The sequence below is a fragment of the Vulpes vulpes genome, chromosome X (genome assembly GCF_048418805.1).
Source record: "Vulpes vulpes isolate BD-2025 chromosome X, VulVul3, whole genome shotgun sequence".
NCBI lineage: Eukaryota > Metazoa > Chordata > Mammalia > Carnivora > Canidae > Vulpes > Vulpes vulpes.
In genome coordinates this window covers 77,214,161-77,230,039 of record NC_132796.1, presented here as the reverse complement: position 1 = coordinate 77,230,039, position 15,879 = coordinate 77,214,161, and the positions used below count along the sequence as shown (strand labels likewise).

The 15,879-nt window shown below is 51.9% G+C and overlaps 2 protein-coding genes across 3 annotated transcripts in view; one reads left to right on the top strand and one right to left on the bottom strand.

The window, feature by feature from the left end:
• Positions 1-12,726, bottom strand: part of CLDN2 (claudin 2) — a 30,385-nt gene extending 17,659 nt beyond the window's left edge. Inside the window, exon 1 of the mRNA XM_072744512.1 lies at positions 11,824-12,726. The gene's annotated coding sequence lies outside the window, so the exon portion shown is untranslated. The remainder of the gene's footprint in view (positions 1-11,823) is intronic.
• Positions 3,511-11,251, top strand: RIPPLY1 (ripply transcriptional repressor 1). Of its 2 annotated transcripts, XM_072744513.1 has the most exons (5): positions 3,511-3,624; positions 6,928-7,119; positions 9,069-9,147; positions 9,781-9,845; positions 10,413-11,251. In XM_072744513.1, exons 2-5 carry the CDS (start codon positions 7,076-7,078, stop codon positions 10,678-10,680), a joined length of 456 nt encoding a protein of 151 aa, XP_072600614.1. In that variant the 5' UTR covers positions 3,511-3,624; positions 6,928-7,075; the 3' UTR covers positions 10,681-11,251. The 2 variants fall into 2 exon arrangements, with proteins under 2 accessions (XP_072600614.1, XP_025870691.1); XM_026014906.2 differs by lacking the exons at positions 3,511-3,624; positions 6,928-7,119 and adding an exon at positions 7,978-8,173.
• Positions 12,727-15,879: the final 3,153 nt, after the last annotated feature.

The following is a 15,879-nucleotide window of genomic DNA, read 5'->3' as shown; positions in this document are numbered from 1 at the left end:
TACTCTCAGACCGGCTCCTCTGCCATCAAGTGACATTGTATTCCCGTGGAATGAGTACCTGCTGTGGACCAAGTCCTCTAGAAGGGAGGAGGGATGGCAAAGCCCCTTCCCTGATCACTTCGATAGGGAGGCTCCTGTCACATCTGAAAATGGAGCTCAGGTGAAAAGCCTGTGAATACTGGCATATTTTGGAGGCCTCTGGGACCTAGAAAGGAGAGGTCGATTTTGAGTCATGGGGGAGGATCACATGCAGGCCCCGTGTAGCAACCAGGCCCACTGGAAGTGAGAGGGAATGCTGGATGGAGGTGGAGGCGAGGCTGAAAATACAGGGAAATCCGTGAATAGACATATGCCTGCCATATGCCACCAGTCACGGTTTGCTGGTGCTGGGTAGCAGCAGGATGAAAGCTGTGTTGTATGAAGCCAAATCTGGCCAGGTGTGCAAAGTGGGACAAAAGAATCAGCATCTCTTTACCTACAGCATCTCATTTCATCCTCACCTCCAGCACTACTCTTTCCACCCCCAGGACACTGAGGTTCAGAGAAATTGGTTAATTTACCCAACGGCACCTTGGACAGTAAACTAGCGAGGAGGGATTCCAACTCCAGCCTATTTCCAAAGCCTAAGCTCTGCCTAACCACGGTGGTGGAGCAGGGGGTACGGGGGAGAAAGGAATCATCATAATAGTGCTAACAGGCAACATATGTCAAGGACTAAGTACGCATCCAACTGAACAACCCATAAACTCTCTCATTCAACCTTCACTGCAACCCTGCGAGGCAGGGACCCTTATGTCATTTCACATATGGGGACCCTGGGAAATGGGAGGTCAAGTTGTTTGCCTTGGGTCACAGCTGAGTGCTGGAGCTGGGACACACCCGAGTGTATAGGTGTCTAGAGCCCAAACTTTACCACATAAAGATCCACCGCAGATACACAGACGCTAGATGGGGACCTGAGCTAGAGTGGTGACCCAAGCCCCCTACAACAGTGGCTGGTGAGGGCTGAGTGAAGAACCTTCAAGAAGGAAGCGCTGATGGTAGGTCCAGCTGCACCCAGTTTTTGTAGTTGGGAGGTGGAGCCACTGACCAATCTGCCCACCCCCAGATCACCGGTGATGGGGGCGGGGGACTTTTGCTCAGGTTGTGACACCAGTTGCTCACTTCCACTGGCCCCCTTCTGCTATCTGCCCAACTCCACAGCAGTACACGAGGTGGTAGGGGGGTGGTGCAACTGCCACAGGAATGACACCCTCCACACAACTGTGTTCTACAACCTCCTGGAGGGTTGAAAGCAAGCACACCTGCGCTCCCATCTCTGTTCTGCCACTCGTTAGCTATTTGGGAAGTCACTTCATTTGTCTGTGCCTCAGTTTCCTACTCATCTCTAAAGGGGGCCAACAGGGACGCCTGGGTGGCTCAGTGGTTGAGCGTCTGCCTTCGGCTCAGGTCGTGATCCCAGGGTCCTGGGATCAAGTCCCACATCAGGCTCTCCACAAGGAGTCTGCTTCTCCCTCTGCCTATGTCTCTGATTAATTAATTAATTAAAGGGAGCGAACAACAGTGCCTACCTCATAGGATCTTCGTAAGGTGTAAATACAGTAATGAGGAAATTCAGTGCTTAGCACAGCGCCCAACACATCGTGAGTGCTCACTAAATGCTACTGATTTCTGTAGTGCTGGTGGCTGTTCTTATTAGCTTGGAAGGATCCACCTCCCAGGAAGATTCCTGTCACTAGTTACCCAGGTCTGTCCTCACTGAGGCACCATCAGCAGGCCTCCGGGGGACCAAAGAGAAAAGAGAAGTGAATGCACTCCTGAGAATTCCCATCTTCCAGGGGCCTCTGGCCAGCCTGGGAGAGAGGCTGTCTTACTGCAGAGGGGAGCAGAGGGGCAGGCAAGGCTGGACAGGGGAGCCAGGGATGGGGCTGGATGGGCTGGAGGGCAGGGTGGAGGGCAGGGGCCTGGCTGGGAGTGACCTTCCCAGGGGCACTCTCCCTCCCACCCCTCCTAGGAGTTTCCTCTGAGCTTCAGCTCTGTTTTTCTAGGCCCCCCGCAGTCCAAATGAGGAGCAAATGGGGAGCTGCGAGGGGGCTCTGCCAAAAGATCCCTGTACCACATGGCCCACATGGCCTGGCTCCGATGGCAAGCCAAGAGGCAGAAGGGTACCGGAGGAGGGCCGACCAGGCAGCAAGCTGTTCTCCAGAGGGGAACCCCCCAACCCCCGCCGTCCCAGGAACCCAAGGGGCTGGGTCCAGGACTTGGCACATTTGGGACATTTGGACTTGAGGGCAGAGGTCCCAGGCACCATTTGCTCTTTTTGCTTTGGGGACAGGCTGGGGTCAGGGAAGAGAACCTTGCCCTGTTTTCCTCTGTCAGGGCAGACCCTGCTTGCCTCTTGCCTCCACCTGGGCCCCACACTGGTCTTTTAGGCTTCCTGCCCACCCCACCCCACCCCTGACCCCAGGGGCCCTGGCTCAGGAGGCAGAGGCTGGAGGGAAGGAGGAAGATCTTTGCTGAGGTGAGCCCAGAACCTGTTCTGGGCCTTTCCACCTGCCACTGTAGGTCCCCTTTCCAATGGCCTAGCCTCTTGCTGTTTCCTGAACAGCTCCCTCCTCCCACCACCTCCCGGGGATGGTATACAGTGCTGTGCCCAAGAGGCACAGAGACCACCTGAGTTCAAGTCCCAGCCTTGTCACTATTAGCTCCGTGACCTTGGGCAAGTATGTTAGTCTCATCTATAAAACAAGGCTTGTAATAGTGTGTCTTCCTCCTTCGGGTTGTTTGTGAGGCAAATTAATCCATGCGAAATGCTTAGGACAGTGCCTGGTACATAAATGTTTAACAAATGTTCTCTCCTATTACTCTCCGCTCCTAGGCCAGCATCTCAGTTCCCATTCTCTCTGCCCACTTATGCCCAGCCCCACTTGATGAGCCCCTCCTCTGAGAGGTCTCCCCAGCATCACCTGCTCTCCTGACCTCTGTTTCACTCTCCGGGGAGACTAGACCCACAACAAGGACTGTGACATGAACAGCACTAAGTGAATCACAGAACAACATGCCAGCCCCCTTGGTGCCAATCTCCTGACCAGTGACCCACAGCAAGAAATATATTTTGTGGCACAGCATAGTCTGTGCATTTGTGCACATTCAACCTCCATCTCCATCTAGGTATGACCAGAACAGAAATCTCACAGAATGACATCCATCCTCGCTGGGTGTGATCCACTCTTCCATTTGCCCGTTTGTTCCTTTGGTTAAAGGCCAGTCCGACACAGGGTGGGATTAAGACCTCCAGAGGCTCTCAACCCTGAAAGGATTAGGGGTTAAAGGCCACAGCCTGTTTATGGAGAGGAGGTGAGGTCAAGGGGAGCTGCAGGGGAGGGTGCATGAAGGCCACTGGAGGCTGGAGCTGGGAGGAGCAGGCCAGGCCTAGGCAGTCACGGGAATGGGGCTGGACATTTCCTCTAGGCAACTGGGGATAACTGGAGATTTTCCAGTGCAGGAGGGCTGTACTCAGATCCGTGTTCTAGAAAGATCCCTGGGGTGGCTGTGGGGAGGGTGGGTTGGAAGGGCCAAGTCAAGGATGGGGCAACCTCCCTGGAAGCTGTTCCTGGTGTCCAGGTGAGAGAGAATGAATGAGGCCACAGTTGAAGGGACAATGGGGTGAGTGAGGAGTGCGGAAGAGATAGGTGTGAGAAGTGGCTGATGCTTTAGCTTGACTGACTTGGGTCCCATGTGATGCTGCTTCCTGAGGTAGGTACAGAGGAGGTTCAGTTTGTAGTGGGGGGGGACAGGGGGGAGAGGAAATAATCATTCTCAAATTTGGATTCATCCAACAAACATTCACAGGATTGACACAGAGAAACTAACATTTGAGTTTGGAAAGGTAAACTCACAGAGCATTAAAAGGGAAAAAATAGGGGATCCCTGGGTGGCGCAGCGGTTTGGCGGCTGCCTTTGGCCCAGGGCGCGATCCTGGAGTCCCAGGATCGAGTCCCAGGATCGAGTCCCGAGTTGGGCTCCCAGCGTGGAGCCTGCTTCTCCCTCTGCCTGTGTCTCTGCCTCTCTCTCTCTCTATCATAAAAAAATAAATAAATCTTTTTTTTAAAAAAAAAGGAAAAAATAAAAGCCTAGCACCCACCATTGCAATCATTTCAAAAAAGAAAGAATATCTTGCTGCCCCCAAATAGGAAGGGCATAATCTCAGAATAAAGGACAGTCCTTTCTATGAGTGAATACATTTAGACTACGGAAAACCTCTACTTTGGGATGTTCTCCCCATTTTGCTGTGCTCCGTTGAAAACATGGCTGTGTATCAGCCTAATTTGGGGACTGTGAGAGCCACAGGTGAGGGGGGAATGGGCAGAGGAAGAGAGGTGGGCGACAGAACACAGGGAGGGGTTCCAGAAGTAGGAGAAAGATGAGAGAATAATCATGGGGGCCAAGAGATGAAGGAGGGCTTAAGGAAAGAGGGCTTGGCCAATGGTATCTTTGGCCACCCAAGAGTTCAAAGGGATTTGGCAGGTAGGTTACTGGTGACCTTTGGTGGTGCTCATTCACTAGGAGGATGGGGTGGGGGCCAACCTGCAGGAGGGCTGAGGTACTTGAGGGTGATGGAAAGATAAGAGAGTGGGAGGGAGGAAGGGAGGGAGGGGAGAGAGAGAGAGAGAGAGGGGGAGAGAGAGCATGTTAGGGGAATGAGAGAACACATCTGAAGAGAGAAAAGCTGTATTTCTTGGCATCAAGGAGACCGCCATTTTACATTGGGAAGGGAGAGAGCTAGAATAAAGAAACTGGCCTTTCCTGAAAAGAAGGGGCATGATGATGTCTGGAGGAAGGGCCCGGAGAAGGAGGGTGGATGAGGCCAAGGCCCAGATAAAGGGATTAGCCTTTAACGAGAGGGGCACCTTGTCCCCTGAGAAGGGAGGGCTGGGGAGGAAGGAAGTTGGAGCTGCAGGCCAATTTTTTGGGGGTGGGGCAGGGCACTGAGGTAATTCATGCTTGAAGGCCTCTGTTTTCTCAGGGAAGTAGGAGGGGAGGGGTGGAGCAGGAACATGGTAGGGAGCTGAAGGAAGTTTGGAATGTGGCCCAGGGAAATGTGGAGGCCAGACTTAGAGCATGACCAGGGAACACGCTCAGGGGTCTTGGGGCCCAGCTGAGGCTGTTGGAGTCATCTTGCCCTGCACAGGTTTTGTCTGTCTCCCTAGGCTGTAAGTACCCTAAGGCAGTGTCCTCAGCACTTTCCTCTTTCTAGTCCATTCCCATGCCAGGCAATGCCCAGCCCAGTGGTGTGTAGCACAGAGGAGGGGCCCAGTCCTCTCAGGAGGGCCTGGCAGAGCCACCAAGGGCAAAACCCAGATACTATGGGGCTGTCAGGGGAAACAGAGGCAGGGCTGTAATCACCCCGAAGAGAAGCCATTCGTTTGGCTGTTCCACACCTTTCCTTGCTACACTGCTGGCCATCTTACTCCTGTTCTGTGCCAAATGGAAGGGCACACAGCCAGGCTCCCACTTTTGTCCAGCGACACTTGCAGGCCTTAAATCCTTCAGCAAGAGGGGCCGGGGCATCGTCTCCCATTGATTGCTTGAGGCGGGTGGCAATTCTCAGGAGGTAGCAGGGCAGAGAGCAGTTTTGTGGGGAGACCAAACAGCCATGCAGGTGGGCCTAAAGGGCAGCTGGGCTCCAGAAGAGCATGCTAGAAGCTGGCCTGAGGGGAACCCTGAAGCCTGCTTAGGAGAGCAAAGGGGCCAGACAGCCCCAGTGGTGAAGGATTGTGACCCAATGAACACAGGTTCAAGGCCAGAGGTGGCATGACGGGTGGCCTGGCCAAGTCCGGTTGGGTTTGAACTCCTGAATTCAGGAGTTAATGTCTCCCTCTTCCCCCTTTCCCTCTTCCCTCCTGCCTGTTTTCAGAGGCCCTGGCCACCTGGAGGTCAAAAAGATCCCAGGGAATGCTAATAGGTTTGCTTCTTTCTCCTCGAAGGCCCCAGGCCTGCCAGCTCTTGTTTCCACCTGGTGCCTCCCCTCAGCCTCACTCCTCTTCTGGGCCAGTGAAGCAGTTCCAGCAAACCCTCAACTTCTGGAAGTGAATTTAGCCAGGACCCTGCCAGACTGAGAGAGATTCGGGCTCCCCAGCAGCCCTCCTTCTCCCCTCTCTGGGGATCCGGGATCCAGAGAGCTTGCCTCAGAGCAGTCTGGGGCAGCGCATGCCACTGCCCTCATTTCAACACATATAATAAACCTCTGTTTATTGAGGGCTGGTATGGTGCCAGGCCCTTGGGTTAGGTGGTGGCTGGGCTGCTAGAAAGTTTTCCTTTGATGGAGCCAAGATGTATCTCCCTGTAGCTCCCACGGAGCAAGTGTCATCCCCCATTGGCAACCCCCAACCCCGACAGAGTTCTCTCTCCTCTGCAACTAAGCATTTCTTTCTTTCCTTTTACCTTCCACGTGTCCTTATTTTCTATCGCCCAAAAAATATCGGGTCTTGTAGCATTTTCAAGGACGTTCAGAAAAGCACGAAGAAGGAAATAAAAAATCTCCCATAGTCTTGGCTCTCTCCCCACTCTTGTTTTCTTTCCCCACTCTTCCACCAAGCCAGTTGGAATATGAAATTGTCTCACCGTCCCAGCCCAAGTGAGGCATGTGTTTTACCTGGTTTCTGATTTTTCCTTTGCTACCAAGCACATGGTGGTGCTGGAATTTGAAGTGGGGTGGGAGCCGGGGGTCAGGGGAACAGAGGAAAGAGGAGCCCCTTGCATCGAGTTGTTCATACAATTTTGGGATCTGATTTTCTTTCCCACTTTCGGTGTTGATGCTGAGGCTTCCAGAGCATGATCGCGAGTGCCTGCTTAGTATTCAAGGGCAGAGACTCACCTTGCTGAATGTAGCTGGTTTCCCATTATTGGACATTGGATTTGTTTCAGATTTTGGACAATCACAAACCCTGACGGGGATGAATGCTGAGCCCCCAGAGGAATATTTCTGGGACTTCTAAAGCACAAGGAGGCTGCTGGCAGTTGTAACTGGAAGCTTTTTGGCAAAGGTCCAGAAGACTGGCTAAGGCCAACGACTATGCTGGAGCGGCTGGGCTGCCCACCCCCACCCCCAGCCCTGGGGTCAGTACCTATGTACCCAGTACCTGTCACAGAGTGTTCAGGCTGGCAGGGCCCCTTGAGGCCACTGGCCCTGCACCCTGCACCCTCCTCTCACACGTGAGGGAACAGAGGCCTTGGGGCCAGGGATGGTTCTTCAGCAGTTTAGCAGCCAGGCAGAGACCTGCCTCCCCGCCACCACCCCCCTCCCCACCCCAGCTCCTGGACTGGGGAGTAGGAGGGGGTGCTGAGCTCTGCAGTTTGGAATCTGACCTGGGAGCCCTGAAATGCTGCCCATGCTTCTTTACCAGACCACTTACTGCTGAGGCCGGAGAGGAGACTCAGGCACTTGAGGGTCACCCCACAGGCAGCTGGACCTGCTACACCCAGAACCTCCTTTTTTCCTGACCCAGGTGGTACTTAATGGCAGTGCCACCTAATATCAGGGCCACCTGGCAAGTCTCTTGGGGGTTTGAGCCCAAATAACGTGTGGGTCCCTCACTCGCCTTAGCTGGGTCAGCTATCCCTTTTCTACTGGGAACTGGCTTTGCCAAAGGCCTGTCTTTCCAGCGCTCTATGCCGGACAGCTTTCCGTGGTTTGCGGTGCTAATGAGCTTCCTTCTTTTACCCCCTGCCCCAGCCAGCCTTGCTACTGCCTGGGGAATTTGCACAAATGGTGTATGATTTGCCCCTTCTGTGTTTTCCTTTCTGACTTGGAGGTAAAGAAAACCCTTCACCCCCCACTGACTCTCTGTTTATTCAACTGGGAGAGCTTTCACACCCAGAGACCCGGGCTTCCCCTCCCAGAGCTCCCTGTTCTAAATCCTCACCCCTCCTCCCAGGTCCCCTCCAGCCCTGAGCTGCCCTGAATAATTTATGAGGCCAGGCAAGCCTTATAAAAGGGTCTCCCAGGAAAGGCCAAAAGAATGCAGGAGGTCCTGAGAAATAAGAGCCCCTATGACCTGTCTGGCCTCGACCCCCTAAGGATGGACCCTTCCATTCCCTCGGCTGCTTCCCCTGGCCTATTAAGTCCACCACTGCTTGTCTCCTCTGGACAACAAGTAGGTGGCAGTGACAGGTAAGCAGACCTTGGCCCTTGGCGACAAGGACTCAGGCTTGGCGGGGTCCTGGGAGAGGAAGGAAAATGAAATGTCCAGGGTGCCCCTGCTCTCTGTGGAGGGGTAGGACAAGGCTCACAGCCCTCAGAGCCCCTTCTGCATCTCAGGCTGGAGTGTCTCAACTGGCTTCACACCTCATTCATCCCTCTGGGTGGCAGGAGGAGACTCGGGGACAGTGGGCATTGGCAAAGCTGAAAGCCGAGCAGCCACGGCCTCATGGGCCAAGTTGCTCACTGAGTCCACTGAGGAGCACGGGAGAGGCTGCCATGGAGCCTGGCTTTAATATGACCTATGCTGAAGAGGGAGTAAAAGAGGGCCAAAGTCCTAAGAAGCCTCTGATCAGGGGCCCTTCTCTTTCCTGACCACACCATAAAATCTCCATATTTTTTTCCTGGACCTCTGGAAGTCTAGTGGGGAAGCAGTGGGCCCAGAAATATTTCAGGCCCCTTTCCCCAGCCCCAGAAGATGGCAGGACTCTAAGCTCTCCTTCTTGGCGTAGTCAGGGGCAAGATATTTTCCACCCAACTCCCATTTCTTCCTCCAGATGTGTAACATTCAGCAAACCTTTAGCAAGATGCCTACTGTGTGCCAGGCACTGCACTGGGGTGTTGGGGATTCAGATACGGTCAAACCTAAACTGGTCCCTAAGAAGCTCAAAGGCAAGCAGATAATTACAAAACAGCATGACAAGAGCAACAATCACATTGTTCAGGTGGGGACAAGAGGGCAGGGGCCTCATGACAAGCTTCCTGGACTAGACAGCATCCGAGCCAAGTGTTCCGGAGGCCTCTTTGGTTATCTCAAGGAGTCCAGGTTCCAGTATCCTTCTTCCATAGATTGATCTCTTTGTCCTAGAGGAGCGTGTCTTTGGAGGCCCTGGCTGTCCTCTGCAAGGGACCTACCACAGTGGTGGGGGAAGAAAGGCGTCGAGGCGGTGAGTCTGAGCCCCTGATACATGCGGTTACGTGCATAGGTGGCCACAGGCATTCACATTGACCCAGAAGGTCCGTTTCCAGAGAGCCCCAGCCCTTGGTCCAGGGCTGCAGACATGGCAAAGTATCTCTAATGCCTTGCTCACATTTGATTCTTCAACAGCTCTGGGAGGAGGGCAACCCTGAGATTTCTGTGGCAATCCTTAAGATGAAGAGACGGGTGCCCAGAGTAGGGAGGGATTTGGGCTGGCCCTGCCACTGGCCTGTGAGAGAGCTGGTGCTAGAATCCTGGTCTCCTGGCACCTAGCCCCAGTGCTCTTCCAGCCCGCCCTTACCTCCCCCCCCCCAACCCCGCCAATGAATCTTGGCTGCTTGGTGGAACTCTGTCTCTTGGACAGTCTCCAAACAGGTGTTAGAACAGGGGCAGCAAAGTGAACAACCCCCAGGACTCCATGCACTTGCTTTACAGCCAGAACCAGAACAGAGCCCCTTGCTGAGGGGGTGGGTAGGGGCTGCCCTCGGGATGCCTAAAGTTTCTTCTAGATCATCTTACGTAGGTTTATGACCCCTGATACAGAGGAGGCAGTTGTCTGGCCATGTACTTTGAACCACATGCTAGCTTTTGCTTTGGACAGGCCACTGGTGGGGCGACAGGTGCCAAAGTCATAAAGGCTGCCTCCGAGTTCCATCACCCTGTCAGGTAAGTCTGGCGCGCCGAGCTCAGAACTTGCTGTAGACCCACTCGCACTTCAAATCTGCACAACAGCCTTGTGAAGCAGAAGGAGGATAGAGGCAGTGCCAGGATCCCTTTTTCATACATTAGGAAACCGAAGCCCAGGGTGGTTAAGGGAACTGGCCAAGGTTGCCTTACCTGAAGTCAATGTCGATGACCCCTAAGAATGAGCCCCTTTGGGCGAGGTCAGTGAAGGAAGCCTTAGTGGGACACCGAGGATGCAGGGATAGATCATTCTTGGCTAGAAGACTTCTGAAGTGGGGGGTGGGATCAGTGTCAGAGCTGACAGATGCCGGGGCAGGGCCTTCCCACAGCCATCAGCCCACCAGACATTACCTTCCAGCCTGCATCCCTTTTTTAACAATCTAGAGAGTTCTGTTACAATGTGTATGCACTTCCTCCTTTTCCCTTTCACCTCATTCTGTAGGCAGGAGAAGAAGTTTAGGGGTTGACTTCTTTCTTGGTCTTACTTGCCTCTCTGCAACAGATGGGACCCCGTCTAAGTTAGGGGCTATATTTCTTTTCTGTCCACAGGCTCTTCTGGCCTAAATCCCGCTCCTTTGACTACCTGTACAGTGATGGGGAGATTTTACTGCAGAACTTCCCTATCCAGGCAACGATCAACCTATATGAGGACTCAGATGACGAAGAGGAGGAAGAAGAAGAAGAAGAGGAGAGAGAAGAAGAGAAGAAATTGGAGACAGATGAAAGGGGGCTGGGAGAGCATGTGAGGGGACCAGGGTCAGCACCACCTAGGGCCATAGCTCATCCTCCTTCCCCACTCGTGACAGGCCCAAACTGAACCGGTCAGAGTCTGATTGGGGTTCAGTATGACTGGCAAGGCTCTAGAGCAGCAATTAGCCAGGAATCTCCAGATATAGCCCTCTAGACTGTAAGTTGGGTCCTTGAGTCACTAGCATACCCTGGCCATATTCAGTTGGCCTGTGGGCCCAGGCCTCTGGCATCTCATTGTCTGTGTTTCTGTCATGTTGACAGTGTAAGGGTCCAAGAAGCTCTAGGGGAAGACCTGCTTTCTGAAGTTCCCAGGGAGCAGATCAAGACAGCGCATCCCCATGCAGAGAGGAACACCTACTCTTCAGGGGTCTTTGACTTCCTGGCATTCCAGCTGGCCCCATAGTCTGTCCCCCCATAGAAAGCCTGACTTCTGGCTTCACCTCCAGGGATTCCAACCTCAGATCCAAGCGAAGTTAGGACACCTCATTGATGGGCCTTGCAGGAGAGGAAGGGGGCATCTAGAAAATCTTGCTTTGGGGACCTCCCTCCATTTTGCCTGCTATCCACTGGGGTCTGTATGTTGGTATGAATTGAATCAGGAGAAAATAAACTAGATAATGTGTGCCCTTTTCCTGGAACTGTGCTGATTTCTTAACTGAACTCTGCCCATGTTGTGAAGCCACAGGCAGAGGGTCAGAGACCAGCTCAAGGCCAATTTGTTGCCTTACCCGAGGTCAGTTGACAGATTCTACTCCATGGGGTTATAGGGCCAGAGACTGACCCAGCATGGGGGACAGACTTTCTCTGTTAACTTGTGAAATCAGTCAGGCTTGATTAAACTTGATTAAAGACAGCTTAGGAAGGGAGCAAAATGGCCCCCAAAAAGCAGCTTGAAAATTGGGAATATGGCGGGGGGGATTTAGTGAGAAGTACAGCCTCAATTGAGCTTTGGAGATGAGTATATGCAGGTGGGGAGGAGGCTAGGAGGGCTCACTAAGTCCTGTCAACTTTATCTACTTGATTCCCTTCGTATCTATCACTGCTCAGGTCCTCATGCCTTTCCTGCCCCAAATACCCCAACTGATGTTCTTGCCTCCAGCAAGCCCCTTTGCAATTTCGCCTCCCCACTGGCCATCAGATAAGACCACATCGTGCCCCTGCTGAAAACCCTCCTCTGGCTCTTCACTGCCTCACCAACAATTGGACTTACCTCTTTTTTTCTTTTGGCTCGCAGACCCTCTTGAGACTAAATGGCTTCTGCCTTCATAGGTTCACAAATTAAGTTCTTTGTGTGATATTCTAGGCTGTTCAATCGCCTGGTTCTTCCTGTCTCTTCAAACTCATCTCTCTTGGCAGTTGAAGCCCATGCCGCCTGGCCTTGAATGTGTCGAGGCTTGATGGATTTTTAAGCCTCTGTCTGGAATGCCTTACCACCTTTGGATGTCTGTGCAGCTCCCATTCATCCAATAGGACTCGCTCAGACACCATTCCTGAGAGAAGCCTCTGCAGACCTTCAGGTCCAGGTTGGTACCCCCATCTATTCAGTACCTCCTCTACCATAGCACCTGCCTCTCTCCCCAGGCAGCAAGATAGCTAGGCAGGATATCCCCATGTGACTTTATTACAGAGCATGCTGCCTGATACCAAGCACATGCCCAGCAAGTGTTGAAGAGAAAAGATCCTCAGGTCTTCTTAACTGCCTCTGCTCCTCCACTTGCTGGCTTCCTGTATCTTTGCGTAGCTACCAACAGGACAGGGGGATGTCATCTGATTGAGGAATAAAATGCTGGCCATTTCTTTCTCTTCCTTCAACTTGAGCTGGGTTGTTTCAGTGCTGATTGAGATAGGCTGCTTCAGTGCTGAGCTCTCCCTGGGCAGCAGCTGTATTTGACCAACTGAAGCAGACCACCAAACTCACACACACTGGTGCCATCTATTGGTCAGAATTTAACTTTGGTCCTTAATTCAGGCCACCCAACAGCTGACCTTTGACCACTGTAATTCCTGTAGTCCATTCTGTTTCTGCTTGTAAGTAAAGCGGACTCAACCTTGTGCTGGCTGTATGACCTTGGGCAAGTTAGTTATCCACTCAGAGCCCAGTCTCCTCATCAGTCAAATGGGGAAAATAATACTTCTTCTCAGGGTGGTTGTGAGGAATCCCATGAGATAACTTATGTAAAGTGCTTAGCAAAGTCCCTGGCACATCCTAAAAGCACTCGGTAAACAGTAGTAGTCATCGCAATTGTAGTTTTAGTAGTGGTTATTATTAATTTTATAACAGACATGAGCTTATCTGTAGAGTCAGCTAATGACTGGTTTACTCGACTAATGACTGATTTATCCGGATCCACCCAATCTCCCTGGCACCATTTGGTTTGGCAGTTGAAGAATCTTTGTCATGTCTATCTCCCATTAAAAGAAAAAAAAAAAGCCAACAGAGGTTACATATGTTTTCCCAGGCCACTCTCCACGGGTTTCTTTTTCCTAAGACAGAGGCTTCAAAACTTACTTTTTGTGCTTCTGCAAAAACACGTTTTTTTGAATGGAATACAGAAGCCCGATATCCAAACCAAATGAAGATGGAGCTGCCCTGGCGGAAGCCACAATGTCTGATGCAGAATTCCTACCCTGCTGTCCTCTCTCCAATAACTAACTCTCTCCACTTCTCTGTGAGGTGCCCTTGGGGATCCCTAGATTGTTGGGAAGATGGTTTGGAAACCACTGTCCCAAGTGCTAAAACAAGATTGATTTGAAGTCGAATTGGGGGGGGGGGCAGTCCAGGTGGCTCAGTAGTTTAGCGCCGCCTTCAGCCCAGGGTCCACCTGATCTTGGAGACCGGGATCAAGTCCCATGTCAGGCTCCCTGCGTGGAGCCTGCTTCTCCCTCTGCCTGTGTCTCTGCCTCTCTGTGTCTCTCATGAGTAAATAAATAAAATCTTTTAAAAAAATGAAGTCAAAGGGGGATTAGTATTTTAACAGATCCAGTGTTCCGTTTAAAATCCTTGTCTGGGTCCTAAGCTCAGCATTTCATAGCTCAAAAATTGCTCGAGTCGTTGTACCATAGGTTGTAGGCATTTAAAATCCTTGGAATCCCAATATCCTTGGTTTTAGGGTATTATATAGCATAGAATTACAAATCCCTAAATCCCCAGGGGCTTAAAGACCCTAAAACCCTTGGAGCAGTAGTTCTTAACTCAGAATGAGCTTCTCTTACTTTCCCTGCCCACCTCCTCCTTACTGCACACGCGCTATTGGTCAGCGGCAGACATCTTGTCTCACTCCCCTCCCAGTCCCCTGCCCTGAAATGGCTTCTGATCCTCCTCCCCACACATGGTTGCTAAGTGATTGGAATTCACTGTTATGAGTAACCAGAGCCCAGTGTGAGTTACTTTGTCACGGGTGTATCCAGTCCTTGTAACAACTTGAAATCCAGTGCACAGACACAAGAGAAAACTGCACAAAACTGGAGAGTCTTTCCTCCCCCTCCACGACAGCTGGCCCATCCTAGGGCTCCGTCCTGCCTCGCCCCAGCACTGATGCCCCTGGCTCCCCCGCCCAAAAGCAACAGAGAGAGGGCACATTAGTTGAATGGGAGGCTGCATCTGAGCTGGGCTTTGAAGGATGGGCCCAGGGAAAGATGGAGGAGGAACACTTTCCAGAAAGAGGCAATGGTATAAACTCCTTCATGACACAAATACTTATTGAGCACCTACTCTGTGCCAGGCGATAATATTGTAATGGTTAAGGGCGTGGGTTTTGGAGGCAGATGCACCTGTGATCCCATCGGGTCTCTGCCACGTGCTGGCTCTATCCACAGGCCCACTCCACTCAGGTGTCAACGAGCTGTCAGCTCTCTGCTCATTCCCCTGTGTCTCTAGGCAGGGAACTCCCTCTTCCCTACCCCACTGAGTATCACCAACCCCCACCTCTCCCCTCTCCCTCTAACTGAACCTGTGGGTTTATCTAGTGGGCAGTTTGTCTCCTTTCCACTTCAAGCCCCTGTTGTAAAATGGTTGCCCATCCTGTTCCCAAACAAGGTTGTCATCAGGTGGCCTGAGTTCACTATTTGGATCTGTCGGGAGCCTGGTGTGGGGTACTGTACTTTTGGTTTACTCACAGGTGGGAAGGCTTGCAGCAACCTCCATGCAGGCACAGAAACCCAAGTACAAAAACCTGGCAAAGAGTGAGTACCTAGTAAGTGGTAGCCACAACACTCTTTACTAGGTACTTGCCATTCCTGTAACACCCATGATCACCTGTGGCACTATAATCACAATAATCCTAGGAGACAGGCACAATAATATTATGCCCATTTATGAATGAGAAGACTAAGAGTTAGCAAGGTCTTTGTAGCCTGGATTTGTGTTCTTGCATGAAGGTTGAGCTTTGCTCACTGGGGGTAAACTGAAAAACGCAGCGGGCAACACCAGATCCCTGACAGGTCAGAACAGGGAACTCAGCCACCCTTTTACACCAGGAGCCTAGGGAGGAAAGGAGACAAACTTCCCATTAGATAGCCCTGCATGCGGAGTTGAGAGTATGTGGGTAGGAGATCGTCACAGCAAGGCAGAAGAGGGAGTTTTCCCTATGTAGAGGGGACAAGGCAACAGGATGGCTAGGAGGGCAAGAGTTACAACAGCTGATAATCATTGAATTCTTAGTATGGACTGAGTGCACAGCTAGAGACCTGACAAGGATGAACTCTTTTAATATGCCAATCCTGCAGGATGGGTACAGTTAGGAAAACTGAGGCTTAGAGTGCTTTTTAAGACTATTTATTTATTTATCTGAGAGAGAGAGCCAGGGTAGAGGTAGAGGCAGAAGCAGGCTCCCCGCTGAGCAGGGAGACCTATGCAGGGCTCGATCCCAGGATCATGACCTAAGCTGAAAGCAGACACTTAACCAACTGAGCCACCCGGATGCCCCTACAGTGTTTAAAAAAAAAAAAAAAAGCCTTGCCCCAAATCACACAACTGGTAATCCACGGCCCCTTCCAAGTGCCAGGCCCTTTACATGTATTATGTCACTTCATCCTTTCAGCAATCCTGAATCTTAAGTACTAGTTCAGGTGAGCAACAGTGAGGTTCAGAAAGATTAAGGAATCTGCTCAAGGTCACACAATTAATACGGCAGAGCCGGTCTTTGAGCGAGGACAGCACGTGCCTCAGGTGACCCCGACGCTAAGCCACAGGAGCAGGCTTCAGGTCTGTCTACTGCCAGAGCACCACACTTTCAGGAGATGAAATATACATGCTGGGGGAAGGATT